The 16,776-nt window shown below is 42.1% G+C and overlaps 1 protein-coding gene across 1 annotated transcript; it reads right to left on the bottom strand.

Annotated features, from left to right (window-relative positions):
• Window positions 1–8,503: 8,503 nt before the first annotated feature.
• Window positions 8,504–9,457, bottom strand: Olfr1333 (olfactory receptor 1333). The gene has a single exon (NM_207157.2). It carries the CDS (start codon window positions 9,455–9,457, stop codon window positions 8,504–8,506), a length of 954 nt encoding a protein of 317 aa, NP_997040.1.
• Between the last annotated feature and the right edge of the window lie 7,319 nt (window positions 9,458–16,776).

Below are 16,776 nucleotides of genomic sequence, written 5' to 3' on the forward strand. Positions count from 1 at the left end.
AATTTGACAAAAGGTCACCCAGCTAGGGAATGGTGGAACCAACTCCAGGGCCTAGCCATTTGCCTCTTGGGTGAGACAGACTTTTTCATGTCTATTGACACAATTAAACACATGTTTAATTGTGTGAGTTCAAGCAAATGACTGGACCTGGGCTGTAACCGAAAATCTCTCCTGCAGCTCAGAGCTGGGCCTGATCCACAGTGGTCCTGAGATTATCCAGAGGTCAGCATGAAGGAGAAGTCAAACTTGAGAAGTTTCATTCTGCACCAGGGGGACCCACAGGCCTGAAGGAGAAAATGGTGAGCTTTGAGAAAGAAGCTAGCAGATCCTTACCTCTTACAACCAGGGACTCCCTAATTAGCCCCCAGATGACAATGCCTCATTAATGGACCACAAGAGAATTGGCTTATTTCAGAAGATGAGTACTTTAAAAGGTTTTCTCGGCACAAGCCCCTTCCGCTCCACTCGAGCCCCGGGCTACCTTGCCAGCAGAGTCTTGCCCAACACCCGCAAGGGCCCACACAGGACTCCCCACGGGATCCTAAGACCTCTGGTGAGTGGAACACAGCGCCTGCCCCAATCCAATTGCGCGGAACCTGAGACTGCGGTACATAGGGAAGCAGGCTACCTGGGCCTGACCTGGGGCACAAGCCCCTTCCGCTCCACTCGAGCCCCGAGGTACCTTGCCAGCAGAGTCGCCTGACACGGGCAAGGGCCCACACAGGATTCCACACGGGATCCTAAGACCTCTAGTGAGTGGAACACAACTTCTGCCAGGAGTCTGGTTCGAACACCAGATATCTGGGTACCTTCCCTGCAAGAAGAGAGCTTGCCTGCAGAGAACACTCTGCCCACTGAAACTAAGGAGAGTGCTACCCTGCAGGTCTGCTTATAGAGGCTAACAGAGTCACCTGAAGAACAAGCTCTTAACAGTGATAACTAAAACAGCTAGCTTCAGAGATTACCAGATGGCGAAAGGCAAACGTAAGAATCCTACTAACAGAAATCAAGACCACTCACCATCATCAGAACGCAGCATTCCCACCCCACCTAGTCCTGGGCAGCCCAACACAACCGAAAATCTAGACACAGATTTAAAAACATTTCTCATGATGATGATAGAAGACATCAAGAAGGACTTTCATAAGTCACTTAAAGAATTACAGGAGAGCACTGCTAAAGAGTTACAAGCCCTTAAAGAAAAGCAGGAAAACACAGCCAAACAGGTAGAAGTCATTAAAGAAAAACAGGAAAACACATTCAAACAGGTAATGGATATGAACAAAACCATACTAGAACTAAAAAGGGAAGTAGACACAATAAAGAAAACCCAAAGTGAGGCAATGCTGGAGATAGAAACCCTAGGAAAGAGATCTGGAACCATAGATGCGAGCATCAGCAACAGAATACAAGAAATGGAAGAGAGAATCTCAGGTGCAGAAGATTCCATAGAAAACATCGACACAACAGTCAAAGAAAATACAAAATGCAAAAGGATCCTAACTGAAAACATCCAGGTAATCCAGGACACAATGAGAAGACCAAACCTACGGATAATAGGAATTGATGAGAATGAAGATTTTCAACTTAAAGGGCCAGCAAATATCTTCAACAAAATAATAGAAGAAAACTTCCCAAACATAAAGAAAGAGATGCCCATGATCATACAAGAAGCCTACAGAACTCCAAATAGACTGGACCAGAAAAGAAACTCCTCCCGACACATAATAATCAGAACAACAAATGCACTAAATAAAGATAGAATATTAAAAGCAGTAAGGGAGAAAGGTCAAGTAACATATAAAGGAAGGCCTATCAGAATTACACCAGACTTTTCACCAGAGACTATGAAAGCCAGAAGAGCCTGGACAGATGTTATACAGACACTAAGAGAACACAAATGCCAGCCCAGGCTACTATACCCGGCCAAACTCTCAATTACCATAGATGGAGAAACCAAAGTATTCCACGACAAAACCAAATTCACACATTATCTTTCCACGAATCCAGCCCTTCAAAGGATAATAACAGAAAAGAAGCAATACAAGGACGGAAATCACGCCCTAGAACAAGCAAGAAAGTAATCACTCAACAAACCAAAAAGAAGACAGCCACAAGAACAGAATGCCAACTCTAACAACAAAAATAAAAGGAAGCAACAATTACTTTTCCTTAATATCTCTTAATATCAATGGACTCAATTCCCCAATAAAAAGACATAGACTAACAGACTGGCTACACAAACAGGACCCAACATTCTGCTGCTTACAGGAAACCCATCTCAGGGAAAAAGACAGACACTACCTCAGAGTGAAAGGCTGGAAAACAATTTTCCAAGCAAATGGACTGAAGAAACAAGCTGGAGTAGCCATTTTAATATCGGATAAAATCGACTTCCAACCCAAAGTTATCAAAAAAGACAAGGAGGGACACTTCATACTCATCAAAGGTAAAATCCTACAAGAGGAACTCTCAATTCTGAATATCTACGCACCAAATGCAAGGGCAGCCACATTCATTAAAGACACTTTAGTAAAGCTCAAAGCACACATTGCACCTCACACAATAATAGTGGGAGACTTCAACACACCACTTTCTTCAATGGACAGATCGTGGAAACAGAAACTAAACAGGGACACAGTGAAACTAACAGAAGTTATGAAACAAATGGACCTGACAGATATCTACAGAACATTTTATTCTAAAACAAAAGGATATACCTTCTTCTCAGCACCTCACGGGACCTTCTCCAAAATTGACCATATAATTGGTCACAAAACAGGCCTCAACAGATACAAAAATATTGAAATTGTCCCATGTATCCTATCAGACCACCAAGGCCTAAGACTGATCTTCAATAACAACATAAATAATGGAAAGCCAACATTCACGTGGAAACTGAGTAACACTCTTCTCAATGATACCTTGGTCAAGGAAGGAATAAAGAAAGAAATTAAAGACTTTTTAGAGTTTAATGAAAATGAAGCCACAACGTACCCAAACTTATGGGACACAATGAACACATTTCTAAGAGGGAAACTCATAGCTCTGAGTGCCTCCAAGAAGAAACGGGAGAGAGCACATACTAGCAGCTTGACAACACATCTAAAAGCCCTAGAAAAAAAGGAAGCAAATTCACCCAAGAGGAGTAGACGGCAGGAAATAATCACACTCAGGGGTGAAATCAAACAAATGGAAACAAGAAGAACTATTCAAAGAATTAACCAAACAAGGAGTTGGTTCTTTGAGAAAATCAACAAGATAGATAAACCCTTAGCTAGACTCACTAAAGGGCACAGGGACAAAATCCTAATTAACAAAATCAGAAATGAAAAGGGAGACATAACAACAGATCCTGAAGAAATCCAAAACACCATCAGATCCTTCTACAAAAGGCTATACTCAACAAAACTGGAAAACCTGGAGGAAATGGACAAATTTCTGGACAGATACCAGGTACCAAAGTTGAATCAGGATCAAGTTGACCTTCTAAACAGTCCCATATCACCTAAAGAAATAGAAGCAGTTATTAATAGTCTCCCAGCCAAAAAAAGCCCAGGACCAGACGGGTTTAGTGCAGAGTTCTATCAGACCTTCAAAGAAGATCTAATTCCAGTTCTGCACAAACTATTTCACAAAATAGAAGTAGAAGGTACTCTACCCAACTCATTTTATGAAGCCACTATTACTCTGATACCTAAACCACAGAAAGACCCAACAAAGATAGAGAACTTCAGACCAATTTCTCTTATGAATATCGATGCAAAAATCCTCAATAAAATTCTCGCTAACCGAATCCAAGAACACATTAAAGCAATCATCCATCCTGACCAAGTAGGTTTTATTCCAGGGATGCAGGGATGGTTTAATATACGAAAATCCATCAATGTAATCCATTATATAAACAAACTCAAAGACAAAAACCACATGATCATCTCGTTAGATGCAGAAAAAGCATTTGACAAGATCCAACACCCATTCATGATAAAAGTTTTGGAAAGATCAGGAATTCAAGGCCCATACCTAACCATGATAAAAGCAATCTACAGCAAACCAGTAGCCAACATCAAAGTAAATGGAGAGAAGCTGGAAGCAATCCCACTAAAATCAGGGACTAGACAAGGCTGCCCACTTTCTCCCTACCTTTTCAACATAGTACTTGAAGTATTAGCCAGAGCAATTTGACAACAAAAGGAGATCAAGGGGATACAAATTGGAAAAGAGGAAGTCAAAATATCACTTTTTGCAGATGATATGATAGTATATATAAGTGACCCTAAAAATTCCACCAGAGAACTCCTAAACCTGATAAACAGCTTCGGTGAAGTAGCTGGATATAAAATTAACTCAAACAAGTCAATGGCCTTTCTCTATACAAAGAATAAACAGGCTGAGAAAGAAGTTAGGGAAACAACACCCTTCTCAATAGTCACAAATAATATAAAATATCTTGGCGTGACTCTAACTAAGGAAGTGAAAGATCTGTATGATAAAAATTTCAAATCTCTGAAGAAAGAAATTAAAGAAGATCTCAGAAGATGGAAAGATCTCCCATGCTCATGGATTGGCAGGATCAACATTGTAAAAATCGCTATCTTGCCAAAAGCAATCTACAGATTCAATGCAATCCCCATCAAAATTCCAACTCAATTCTTCAACGAATTGGAAGGAGCAATTTGCAAATTCGTCTGGAATAACAAAAAACCTAGGATAGCAAAAAGTCTTCTCAAGGATAAAAGAACTTCTGGTGGAATCACCATGCCAGACCTAAAGCTTTACTACAGAGCAATTGTGATAAAAACTGCATGGTACTGGTATAGAGACAGACAAGTAGACCAATGGAATAGAATTGAAGACCCAGAAATGAACCCACACACCTATGGTCACTTGATCTTCGACAAGGGAGCTAAAACCATCCAGTGGAAGAAAGACAGCATTTTCAACAATTGGTGCTGGCACAACTGGTTGTTATCATGTAGAAGAATGCGAATCGATCCATACCTATCTCCTTGTACTAAGGTCAAATCTAAGTGGATCAAGGAACTTCACATAAAACCAGAGACACTGAAACTTATAGAGGAGAAAGTGGGGAAAAGCCTTGAAGATATGGGCACAGGGGAAAAATTCCTGAACAGAACAGCAATGGCTTGTGCTGTAAGATCAAAAATTGACAAATGGGACCTAATGAAACTCCAAAGTTTCTGCAAGGGAAAAGACACCGTCAATAAGACAAAAAGACCACCAACAGATTGGGAAAGGATCTTTACCTATCCTAAATCAGATAGGGGACTAATATCCAACATATATAAAGAACTCAAGAAGGTGGACTTCAGAAAATCAAATAACCCCATTAAAAAATGGGGCTCAGAACTGAACAAAGAATTCTCACCTGAGGAATACCAAATGGCAGAGAAGCACCTGAAAAAATGTTCAACATCCTTAATCATCAGGGAAATGCAAATCAAAACAACCCTGAGATTCCACCTCACACCAGTCAGAATGGCTAAGATCAAAAATTCAGGTAACAGCAGATGCTGTCGTGGATGTGGAGAAAGAGGAACACTCCTCCATTGTTGGTGGGATTGCAGGCTTGTACAACCACTCTGGAAATCAGTCTGGCGGTTCCTCAGAAAATTGGACATAGTACTACCGGAGGATCCAGCAATACCTCCCCTGGGCATATATCCAGAAGATGCCCCAACTGGTAAGAAGGACACATGCTCCACTATGTTCATAGCAGCCCTATTTATAATAGCCAGAAGCTGGAAAGAACCCAGATGCCCCTCAACAGAGGAATGGATACAGAAAATGTGGTACATCTACACAATGGAGTACTACTCAGCTATTAAAAATAATGAATTTATGAAATTCCTAGGCAAATGGATGGACCTGGAGGGCATCATCCTGAGTGAGGTAACACATTCACAAAGGAACTCACACAATATGTACTCACTGATAAGTGGATATTAGCCCCAAACCTAGAATACCCAAGATATAAGATACAATTTGCTAAACTCATGAAACTCAAGAAAAATGAAGACTGAAGTGTGGACACTATGCCCCTCCTTTGAATTGGGAACAAAACACCCATGGAAGGAGTTACAAAGACAAAGTTTGGAGCTGAGATGAAAGGATGGACCATGTAGAGACTGCCATATCCAGGGATCCACCCCATAATCAGCATCCAAACGCTGACACCATTGCATACACTAGCAAGATTTTATCGAAAGGACCCAGATGTAGCTGTCTCTTGTGAGACTATGTCGGGGCCTAGCAAACACAGAAGTGGATGCTCACAGTCAGCTAATGGATGGATCACAGGGCTCCCAATGGAGGAGCTAGAGAAAGTACCCAAGGAGCTAAAGGGATCTGCAACCCTATAGGTGGAACAACATTATGAACTAACCAGTACCCCGGAGCTCTTGACTCTAGCTGCATATGTATCAAAAGATGGCCTAGTCGGCCATCACTGGAAAGAGAGGCCCATTGGACACGCAAAATTTATATGCCCCAGTACAGGGGAACGCCAGGGCCAAAAAGGGGGAGTGGGTGGGTAGGGGAGTGGGGGTGGGTGGGTATGGGGGACTTTTGGTATAGCATTGGAAATGTAAATGAGCTAAATACCTAATAAAAAAATTTAAAAAAAAGTTGTAAGCCCTTTTTATTGATAATCAGACCAAGAATAGACTTGAGCCTCTGAAGAACCTCTTGGTGCCTAAATATAGGGATACTGATTTTGAAATAAAAAACCACTGAGTTAGATCAGAGTTAGACGATGGTCAAAGGAAGCTTGAATTGCTTGTCCCTGAAGAGAACCACAGGCATTTTAGACACATCTTCACAATTATTTTGGTCAACACATCTGGACTATAGTCAATGACATGAAACTCTCAGATGTGTTGGCAAGGCTGATGTGGTGATTGTAGGGAGGGAGCTAGAGAGTAGATAACTGTGTAAACAAATGGAGTCAAACAGAATAGCATTATGTTAGTCATATCACTTTAAGCACTAATCTGTATTGTCAATCAATAATAGTCAAGGATATATCATGCATTGAGACAAGGACTGTTGTCAACAGACAATGATGAGACAATGGATATCCATACAAAAAAGGATTAAATTGGACCCTGGCCACATACTGTGCACAAAGTGAATCAAAATGCAAATGAAAATTTAAAAACATAATAGAAATTTTCATGAACTTTCATCAGGAAATACCTTCTGCAATATATCCCGTGAGACAGAGATAAAGTGTCTGATTGGATGTAAACAAAGTGGGACTCTGATATGAAGGACATCATCCAGAAACTAAAATATCACCAGGTCTTGTGTCATAAGCACAAAATCACAGTAATGGGAGGTGGACACAAGAGATTCAAGATTATTTTTAGGTACATTGAAAATTTGAAGCCAGTATGGGATGGGTTAGACCTTCTAATAACATAAACCCACAAATAAATAATAAATCCTAACTATGAATGGATTGTCTTCACTGTCACCCCAAACATGATTAAAAACAAATTATAAGCAGGACATCATTAGGGAAAGACTAGTTCATGCCTGTATCACAGAGGAATTAAATGACTGGCCAGATAAGAGCTACTCTGGAGCTGATAGGAAAAGGATGCACACCACCTCAGTGTACAAAAAGACGAGGAATAGCAGTCAAAGGGGAGATGTGTCCTCAGATGTTGCATGTCACCTGCAGCAATAATTGGGATTTCTGACATGAAATCCAGCTCCCTTAACTTCCTTATGACTGCACAATGCACACTTCATAATGTTTAACCATAGACTCCATTGAATTTAGGCAGGAAGTTTGGTCTCTTGTCTGCACCCCTTCTGTTCCACACACCATTGCTTTAATTTTAATAATGAGAACCTGTGCTGCATTACTTAGCCTACAGCACATCAGCCTCTGCTGTGTCTATTACAGCATCACTAACAACATGTTTCCTGCTGGCTTACATGTATGCAGTTGCCAGTCAGAAAATACGGCAGGTTGCAAAACTGCTGCTAATTTTTCACTTGTCTGTACAGGAAGAGAACACACCAATCCAATGTCACATGACTTTCATTGCTTCTCTGTGGAAGTAAAGTAAATCCCAACATCTTGTTGTCAGGTTGGACCATGATGCTCTCCTTGCCAGAATAATGCGTGCACAGATGTGGGGATCACTATTGAGAAGCTTAGGTTTAAAGGCTGTATCCACTATTCCTTTGCTTCTGTTAATGATGGATGGATCTCAGCCTGACTACACAAGGAGACGTGCAATCTGCCACTAATGAAAGTGAGCCCCAAGGGAATCTTTGCATGCAGAATCAGTAATATTTATGTTTTCTGTTTAACTGTGGTATAGTCACCTATCAATACAGCATGCTGTCTTTCAGGAATGTTGTCCTAAGTTATATGTTGTATAAAATGCACAATTTTGCTCACATAAAACAAATGCACTGTTTCAGTATTAGGCAAAGAACATTTTATCCAATGTTTATCAAAGGATCACCATCCTGGTCCACTGGCACACCTGTCATAACCCATCACCTTAAAAAATGCCCTCTTGATGTCTTTGTTCCTCAGACTATAGACCACAGGGTTGAGCAATGGTGTAAAAGCACTGTAAAAGAGTGAGATCTGCTTGTCTTGCTCAGGGGAGTAGCTGGAGTTCGGCCTCATGTAGATGTAACTGGCTGGAGCATAGAAGAATGTGACCACAGTCAGGTGGGAGGCACATGTAGAGAAAGCCTTGCAGCGGCCCTCTGTGGACTTGATCTTGAGAATTGCCATGGCAATACGAATGTAGGAGGCCACAATGAGGGAGATTGGAGTAACAACCAAAAAGACACTCAAGACCAAGTCCACCATCTCAATGATGTGGGTATCCATGCAAGCCAAGCTACGCACTGAAGGACCTTCACACAAGTAGTGGTTGACCCTGTTGGGCCCACAATATGGCAGACTCATGGTGAAGAAAGTGTGCAATAAAGAGGAAAAGAAACCACAAATCCAAGACCCTGCTGCCAACCGCATGCACAGGCCCCAGTTGAGGATGACAGTATAGCGCAGTGGATAGCAAATGGCCACATACCGGTCATAAGCCATCACAACAAAAAAGGTGCACTCAGTTATACCCAGGGCACCAAAAACAAACATCTGCAGGCAGCAACTAGCAAATGAGATGGTCTGAGAGTGAGCAAGAAGATGCACCAACATCTGGGGCATGGTAGTGGTGACAAAGCTCATATCCAATAGGGAGAGGGTAGAGAGGAAGAAGTACATGGGAGTGTGCAGCTGTGTGTCCAGGCAGACCAGCATGATGATGAGCCCATTGCCCAGGACTGAGCTCAGGTAGATGAGAAGGAAGACAATGAAGAGGATGCTGTTGGTCGTGGGGTCACTGGAGAAGCCAATCAGGATGAACTCAGAGACCCAACTTTGGTTCTGCCCTGGAATCATCGAAAACAAAAGTTCTGTGAGAGAATCCCAGCCATCTATGTAACACCTGATATATGATAGCCCTGAAAGATGGAATCTACAGATGCTGGAATGCTGGGGTGGTTACTCTGAGCAAACTGCTAAGTTTCTGTAAACTCTTCCCAAGTTGCTTAACAACCCCTTCAGTCTTTTCATCTGTAAAATGAGGCTGATGATACCCATGTCTTGACAGTATTATGACTAAAGTATCTCACGTAACTCTGGAAACACCACATAACCCATCATATGTCCTGTGCTGTCTCATACATTCATTTCACTCCATTGTATACATTGACTAGTTCACTATCACCCATTCAGAAGTAGGTCTTTCAAAAATTCCTAGACCTGAAGTGGCCTTCAACCTTGTAGAGCCTGTGTCCTGTGTATAACTTTCCTCTTCTCCACCAAGGAATCCTTTATTCCTGACCAGCTAATGCAACCTGAGCCTTCATCAACAGAGGTCAATGAGTGGCCCTGAGCTGCATCATGTGAAGCTGCTATCATTTCTTTTACCATGAATTTGCATCCTTCTTTCCTGGTCTTGAAAGCTAGTGGACAGGCCAGGACTGGCAATGTTTATTTCCATGGTCTCACTGGACCAACACTCAACATGACAAGTGACACAATATTCCCCCTGTCCCCCCACGGTAACTGTACTCCTTGCACTTCCAGCCTGCACTGCCTACAGCTTTTAGTAAGCTGTGTCTACAGCCCAGCCCTGACCATACGATAGGCAATGTTTTCTCCATATGGTGGCCACTTCATGTAAACTGTGTGAGGTGGGGTCTTCTAACATGATGCACATTCTTTATGCAACAGCCTCTTCATTAGAGTCTGAATCTCTGTTCAGATTACACAGGCTCTATAAGGGGGGGTGGGGGGCGACGACGACACATCTGTCATCCCAGCACATGAAGAGGTAGAGGAAAGACAATCAGCAGTTATTGTGTAGCCTAGGATACAAAATGGGTTTGTATTTAAGTTGAGTTACATGAGGCACTATAAATAGCTAATTTCTAACACTAAAAAGAAATCAATGAGGGACAAGAACATGGCTCATCAGGAAAGTTGACCTGAGTCCAAGCCCGATGGCCCCATTGCAATCTGTGAAGCCATGAGATAGAAGAAGTTGGATTCCCTCATGTGCTGGGGGAAGGTAACAGCACTTAAGGACATGAACACACATACAAACACACACACACACACACACACACACACACACACACACACACACAGCATTTTCAAAACATAGAATTAACAAAAAAATACAGAACAGAGAAAATTCAGACACAGACTTGCACACACTCAAATGGTTTTTTTGATGCAAGGCATTCTACAGTGGCCAGGAGCCACCACAGTGTCTCCAAATGATGCTAGTGAATTGTGTGTGTATTCATTCATGGGTTTGTATGTAAGTAACTCTCCTATATGCCTCACACCCTCATCCCTCTGAACAAAAGGAATCAATTCCAGGTCTGCCACTCGTTTAAACTACGATAATAAAACAACCAATTTTAGAAACAAAACAAAGGGGTATTTTTATCCTTAGTGGGTAAGCAAAGAATCCTTTAATAGGGCACAATGAAGTAGTTTCCTCAGAAGAAAAAAAGCAATAAATCAGATAGTATCAAAAAAGAATTACTCCAAAGATTCTTATGAGGAATTATTTGTAGAGGAGCCTTACAAGAAAACAGACTTCCCAACAGTAAATGAAATAAATAAATAATAAATTCATTAATGTAAAGGATATTTCTGCAATGTGGCTATCTCAATGAGCACTGAGAAGCTGTGAGACCACAGTGTAAACAGCCACACAGGCTCCTGTCATCCCTGAGGCTCCCTACACCACTCACCTACCACAATGACAATAGTAAACCCCAATGCTCTACTCACTGAAGACTCCAATCACAACACACAGCTGTCTCTTTCATCCCTCTCTCTCCACTCTCAAGTCTCTATGCAAAAGCTCCTGATATCCTGGGCACCTCTGCTTCTCTCAAACTGCAAGGCACACACCTAGCACCTCACTATGGAGTAAGGACCAACACCTGCCCAGTTATGCTCACATAGCAGGACATCTTGGCCAGGATCCACCTCCCAGACCCAACTCAGGTACGATAAATCCTGTAGTTCTTGTTCATTAGTCAGATAAAATCTGAAGACTCCTAGAGGGCTCTTCCTTCCTCTCCTAAGTAACTGAATTCCCAGACAAGTAAGAACAAACTATCTATGGCAGAGTGTAGCAGCATGTGTGATCCACTACCTTTGTAATAATAAGACAACCATTATTAATTTTGCGTAATTTGTATATACCAGCCATTGTTCTACTATCTTTAGGCTAACATAACATCAATTCACTGGAGGAAGGATTTTACTCATGTGCTATATGTAGAAATCTAAGGTCCAGAGAGGACAGTTTGTTCCAGATTACAGGGTCACCATGGGAGAAGTTGGAGTTCGGATGGTCCAGCCTCAGAGCCTGACTCTTTTAGTCATTACCTTCTCTGCTCTGGCAAATGGGCTCTCAAGTGGGAGGTGAAGGAAAAGTCTTCACAGTGTCCACCTAGTTGAGCACAGAACAGAGCTCCTAGGACAGAGGTGGATGACTAGCCACAGACCAGCTCTCCTGGGGAGATTTCCCTAGTGTATGCGTGTGGGAGGCTCTGGGGGATGCATTAAAAGGCAGAAGGAAACAATGGGGAGGGATTTGGTAGACTCTAAGCATTTTGGAGCTAAGTATGTTTTGGTTAAAACTCCTTTCTTTTCTTCTTCTTCTTCTTCTTCTTCTTCTTCTTCTTCTTCTTCTTCTTCTTCTTCTTCTTCTTCTTCTTCTTCTTCCTTCTTCTTCTTCTTTCTTCTTCTTCTTCTTCTTCTTCTTCTTCTTCTTCTTCTTCTCCTTCTCCTTCTCCTTCTCCTTCTCCTTCTCCTTCTCCTTCTCCTTCTCCTTCTCCTTCTCCTTCTCCTTCTCCTTCTCCTTCCTTCTCCTTCTCCTTCTTTTTCTCCTCCTCCTTTTCTCCTTTTCTCCTTTTCTCCTCCTCCTTTTCTCCTTTTCTCCTTTTCTCCTTTTCTCCTTTTCCCCTTTTCCCATTTTCCCCTTTTCCCCTTTTCCCCTTTTCCCCTTTTCTCCTTTTCTCCTTCCCCTTCTCCTTTTCTTCTTCTTCATCATCTTCTTCTTCCTTATTGTCATCATCTCCTCCTCCTCCTTCTTCTCTCTCTCTCTCTCTCTCTCTCTCTCTCACACACACACTCAGAGAGAGAGAGTGAGAGAGAGAGAGAGTCAGAACTGTCAATAAGACAGAAGGCCACCAATAGGTTGGGAAAGGATGTTTACCAGTCCTAAATTCAATAGGGGACTAATATCCAATATATACAAAGAACTCAAGAAGCTCGACTCCAGAAAATCAAATAACCCCATTTAAAAATGGGGTACAGAGCTAAACAAAGAATTCTCAACTGAGGAATACAGAAGGGCTGAGAAGCACCTGAAAAAAAGTTCAATATCCTTAATCATTAGGGAAAAGCAAATCAAAACAACCCTGAGATTCCACCTCACAACAGACAGAATGGCTAAGATCAAAAATTCAGGTGACAGCAGATGCTGGTGAGGATGTAGAGAAAGAAAAATACTCCTCCATTGCTGGTGGGATTGCAAGCTAGTACAAACACTCTGGAAATCAGTTTGGTGGTTCCTCAGAAAATTGGACATAGTACTACCAGAGGATTCAGCATATACCCAGAAGATGTTCCAACTGGTAATAAGAACACATGCTCCACTATGTTCATAGCAGCCTTATTTATAATAGCCAAAAGCTGGAAAGAACCCAGATGTCCCTTAACAGAGGAATGGATACAGAAAATGTAGATTTACACAATGGAGTACTACTCTGTTATTAAAAACAATGAATTTAATTAAATTCTTAGGCAAATTGATGTATCTGGAGGATATCATCCTGAGTGAGGTAACCCAATCACAATAGAAGTCACTTGATATGCATTCACTGATAAGTGGATATTAGCCCAGAAACTTAGTTACCCAAGACACAATTTGCAAAACACATGAAACTCAAGAAGAAGGAAGACCAAAGTGTGGATACTTTGTCCCTCCTTAGAATTGGGGACAAAAAAAACTCCTTACAGAGACAACATTTGGAGCTGAGACAGAAGGAAGGACTATGAAGAGACTGCCACATCTGGGGATCCCTAACATAATCAACCACCAAATGCAGACACTATTGCATATTCCAGCAAGATTTTGCTGACATGGTCCTTATATAGCTGTCTCTTGTGAGGTTATGTCATTTCCTGGCGAATACAAATGTGAATGCTCACAGTCATCTATTGAATGGAACACAGGGCCCCCAATGGAGGAGCTAGAGAAAGTACCCAAGGAGCTGAAGGGGTCTGTAACCCTATAGGCGGAACAGTAATATGAACTAACCAGTACCTCCTGAGCTCGTGTCTCTAGCTGCATATGTAGCAGAAGATGGCCTAGTCGGCCAGCAGTAGAAAAAGAGGCCCATTGGTCATGCAAACTTTATATGCCCCAATACAGGGGAATGCCAGGGCCAAAAAGTGGGAGTGGGTGGGTTGGGGAGAAGGACAGGAGAGAGTATAAGGGACTTTAGGGATAGCATTTGAGTTGTAAATGAAAAAAAATATCTAATAAAAAATGTTTAAAAAAAGAAAAATAAAAAGGAGAGAGAGGGTCGGAGACACAAACAGGGACAAAGAAAGACAGAGACTCAGAAAGGCAGAGACTCAGAAATAGGAAGAGACACAAAGTAACAGACACACACAGAAAGACTGACTGAGTCACTGACTGACAAAAGTACAGAAAAAGAGAGACAGATACAGACAGAGACATAAATAGATAGAGACAGAGGAAAATAACTTGGTCAAAGTCTTTATTGACTTGCCTGTCCTACAAGTCTGTGTCTTCCTTTATAATATTCAACTATGCCTGGTAATACAGATCATCAGTCCCAGCATTTTGAAAGCAAAGACAGCCAGATTATGAGTTCTAGACCCAAAATTGGGCTATCTGGCAATACTCAGTCTCAGGAAGAAAAAAAAAAAAACAAACATAAAGTCCTACCCCCGGATTGCTGAAAATGAGAATCTGAAGTGTAGCATCACCCACAGAGCAAGACAACCAGCTCGAGCAGCCTGAGATCCATCTCACAGTCAAACCCAAACTGTCGTAAGTGCACATCTAGCTGTCCCCCTGCATGTTGGAAGGCTGTCTCTAAGAGACCTTCACTGTTCTCATGGCTACAGCTTTCAGCCTCACGGATACGATCCTTGAGCTCAGAAAAATATTGTATCATTGTGTCTAGTACAGACCTTGAGCATGACAGGAAACAAACTGTCAGGAAATATTAAATGAGTAAAGTAGAAAGGAAGAGGAACAGGAAGGAATAAAGGGCATGAGGGTGATGCAGACCAGGGTGAAGGAAGAAGAAAAGGCAATAAGGGGCAGGGTTGCAGGTCTATGGTGTCAGGTACACAATCAAAAGGAGTGTCCGGCTACTTCTGATCTTCAGTTTCACATGATGCCTGCATCCTACCAGGAAGTCCAAGACTAGTGACCAACTTACCACTCATGGGTCAAACTAGGTGTCAATGAATGGTTGCTTCTTGCTCTTGTGGAAGTGACTAACCAGGAAAACCCCTAAACAACTGGATCCAGAGATGTGATATTGCAGGCAGTCAAGAATGCAGAACATATCCAAGGTTTCTGACAGTTCAGCCAGCTGAGTCTCCAAGTAGTCTAGGCTTGTCTTCTGAGGGTGGTGAACCTGCGCAACAAACTGAGTCTCAGACTTGTCAACTTTTTCCCTGTGGTACAAGCTGCTGTGACTTTATGATCCTGCCTTCTCTCTTAGCCTTCCCAGGAGAGTTGGGAAAGTGCCATTTTGTTCCCAGTAGGGATTCCCTGAATGCACTCAACAAGTAGACTCCTTGGAAGAGACTCTTGGGGGACAGAGCAGGAGAAAACATCAGGCAAATGGAGGAATGATGACCTTCATTTTAGACCTAATTGGGGAAGATGAGGAGCTCAGGGCAAAGGAGGTGAAAGAGTCAAGGCCTGACATTTTCAGTCACTGTCCAGACCCTCCCTGACCCCCCAGTGACACCATGTTTAGTGTCACTTCTCTTCCTTCCTCAACTGTGTATCCAGGACCTGATCCAGGACAGCCACATGGACATTTAAGAGTCCTCCATGACAAGTCATCACTGGTGGTCAGCTGTAGTCTCCCCTCCCCCAGCCTGAAACCTGCTTGCTCAGGGGTGGAGCTTCCCACTCAATCATTCTGCCATGCCCACTGCTGAAACCTGCCGCTTTGCTGTTCGGAGCCGTGCACGTGGTCACCCTGCTATTGGACCCCAAGACTAATTGGCGGGAATCGGCCCCCTTCCCCTGCTTTATAATTGCATGCAGAACAGTAAAATTGAGCTTTGATCAGAATGCCTGTCTTAGCTGCATTTCTTTATCTCGCCACCTAGCCCCTCTTCTCTTCCAGGTTTCCAAAATGCCTTTCCAGGCTAGAACCCATGTTGTGATCTGCTGGCCAGACACAACAGTCAGCAGTGCCAGTCCCCTAATGGCTGAGTGAGGGATCTCACCCAGGGAATTTTAACCCTTAAGAACATAATGAACATAGTGGAGCATGTGTTGAAGTGTGAGTGGGTGGGTAGGGGAGCAGGGGGCAGGGGAGGGTATAGGGGACTTTCAGAATAGCATTTGAAATGTAAATGAAGAAAATACCTTATAAAAAATTGGAAAAAACTGTGAGGGCATAATAAATTAAATAATATTTTTTAAAAGTCAATAATGTATAGTTATACCAAAAAGAAAAGAAAAGAAAAGAAAAGAAAAGAAAAGAAAAGAAAAGAAAAGAAAAGAAAAGAATGAAACTTGGTTTCCAGATATATCTTGTTCTAGAGCATTCTCACTTAAACTCACTGTGGCCCTGCCTTGGCTCTCTCTTCTGTAAACTGCCAACAGTTACCTCTTCCTGTCTAGGGTTGCTGGGAGAATTAAGTGTGATTATGCTGAGTACTTGGAACTATTGATCCTGAAATTCATAGGTGAGAAACAAGTTTCATAAAGTTTAGCCAAATTTGAAGCAAACTTTAATTAAAAACTGGCTATGTAAAAAGAACTCTGGCCTGAACTACCTCTGGGTTTGTAGTATATGACTGCATAGTCACATTTTGCAGTGGCTTAAAACTGTGAAACCCACATCTCATTTCATTTACCATTAGGTCCAATCAAGGTAAGTAGACATCTTGATTTA

This window comes from Mus musculus, chromosome 4 (genome assembly GCF_000001635.26).
Source record: "Mus musculus strain C57BL/6J chromosome 4, GRCm38.p6 C57BL/6J".
In the NCBI taxonomy this organism is placed as follows: Eukaryota; Metazoa; Chordata; class Mammalia; order Rodentia; family Muridae; genus Mus; species Mus musculus.

Coding starts and splice junctions, on each gene's coding strand:
- Olfr1333 (NM_207157.2), bottom strand. CDS start 9,457: ATGATTCCAGGGCAGAACCAAAGTTGGGTCTCTGAGTTCATCCTGATT.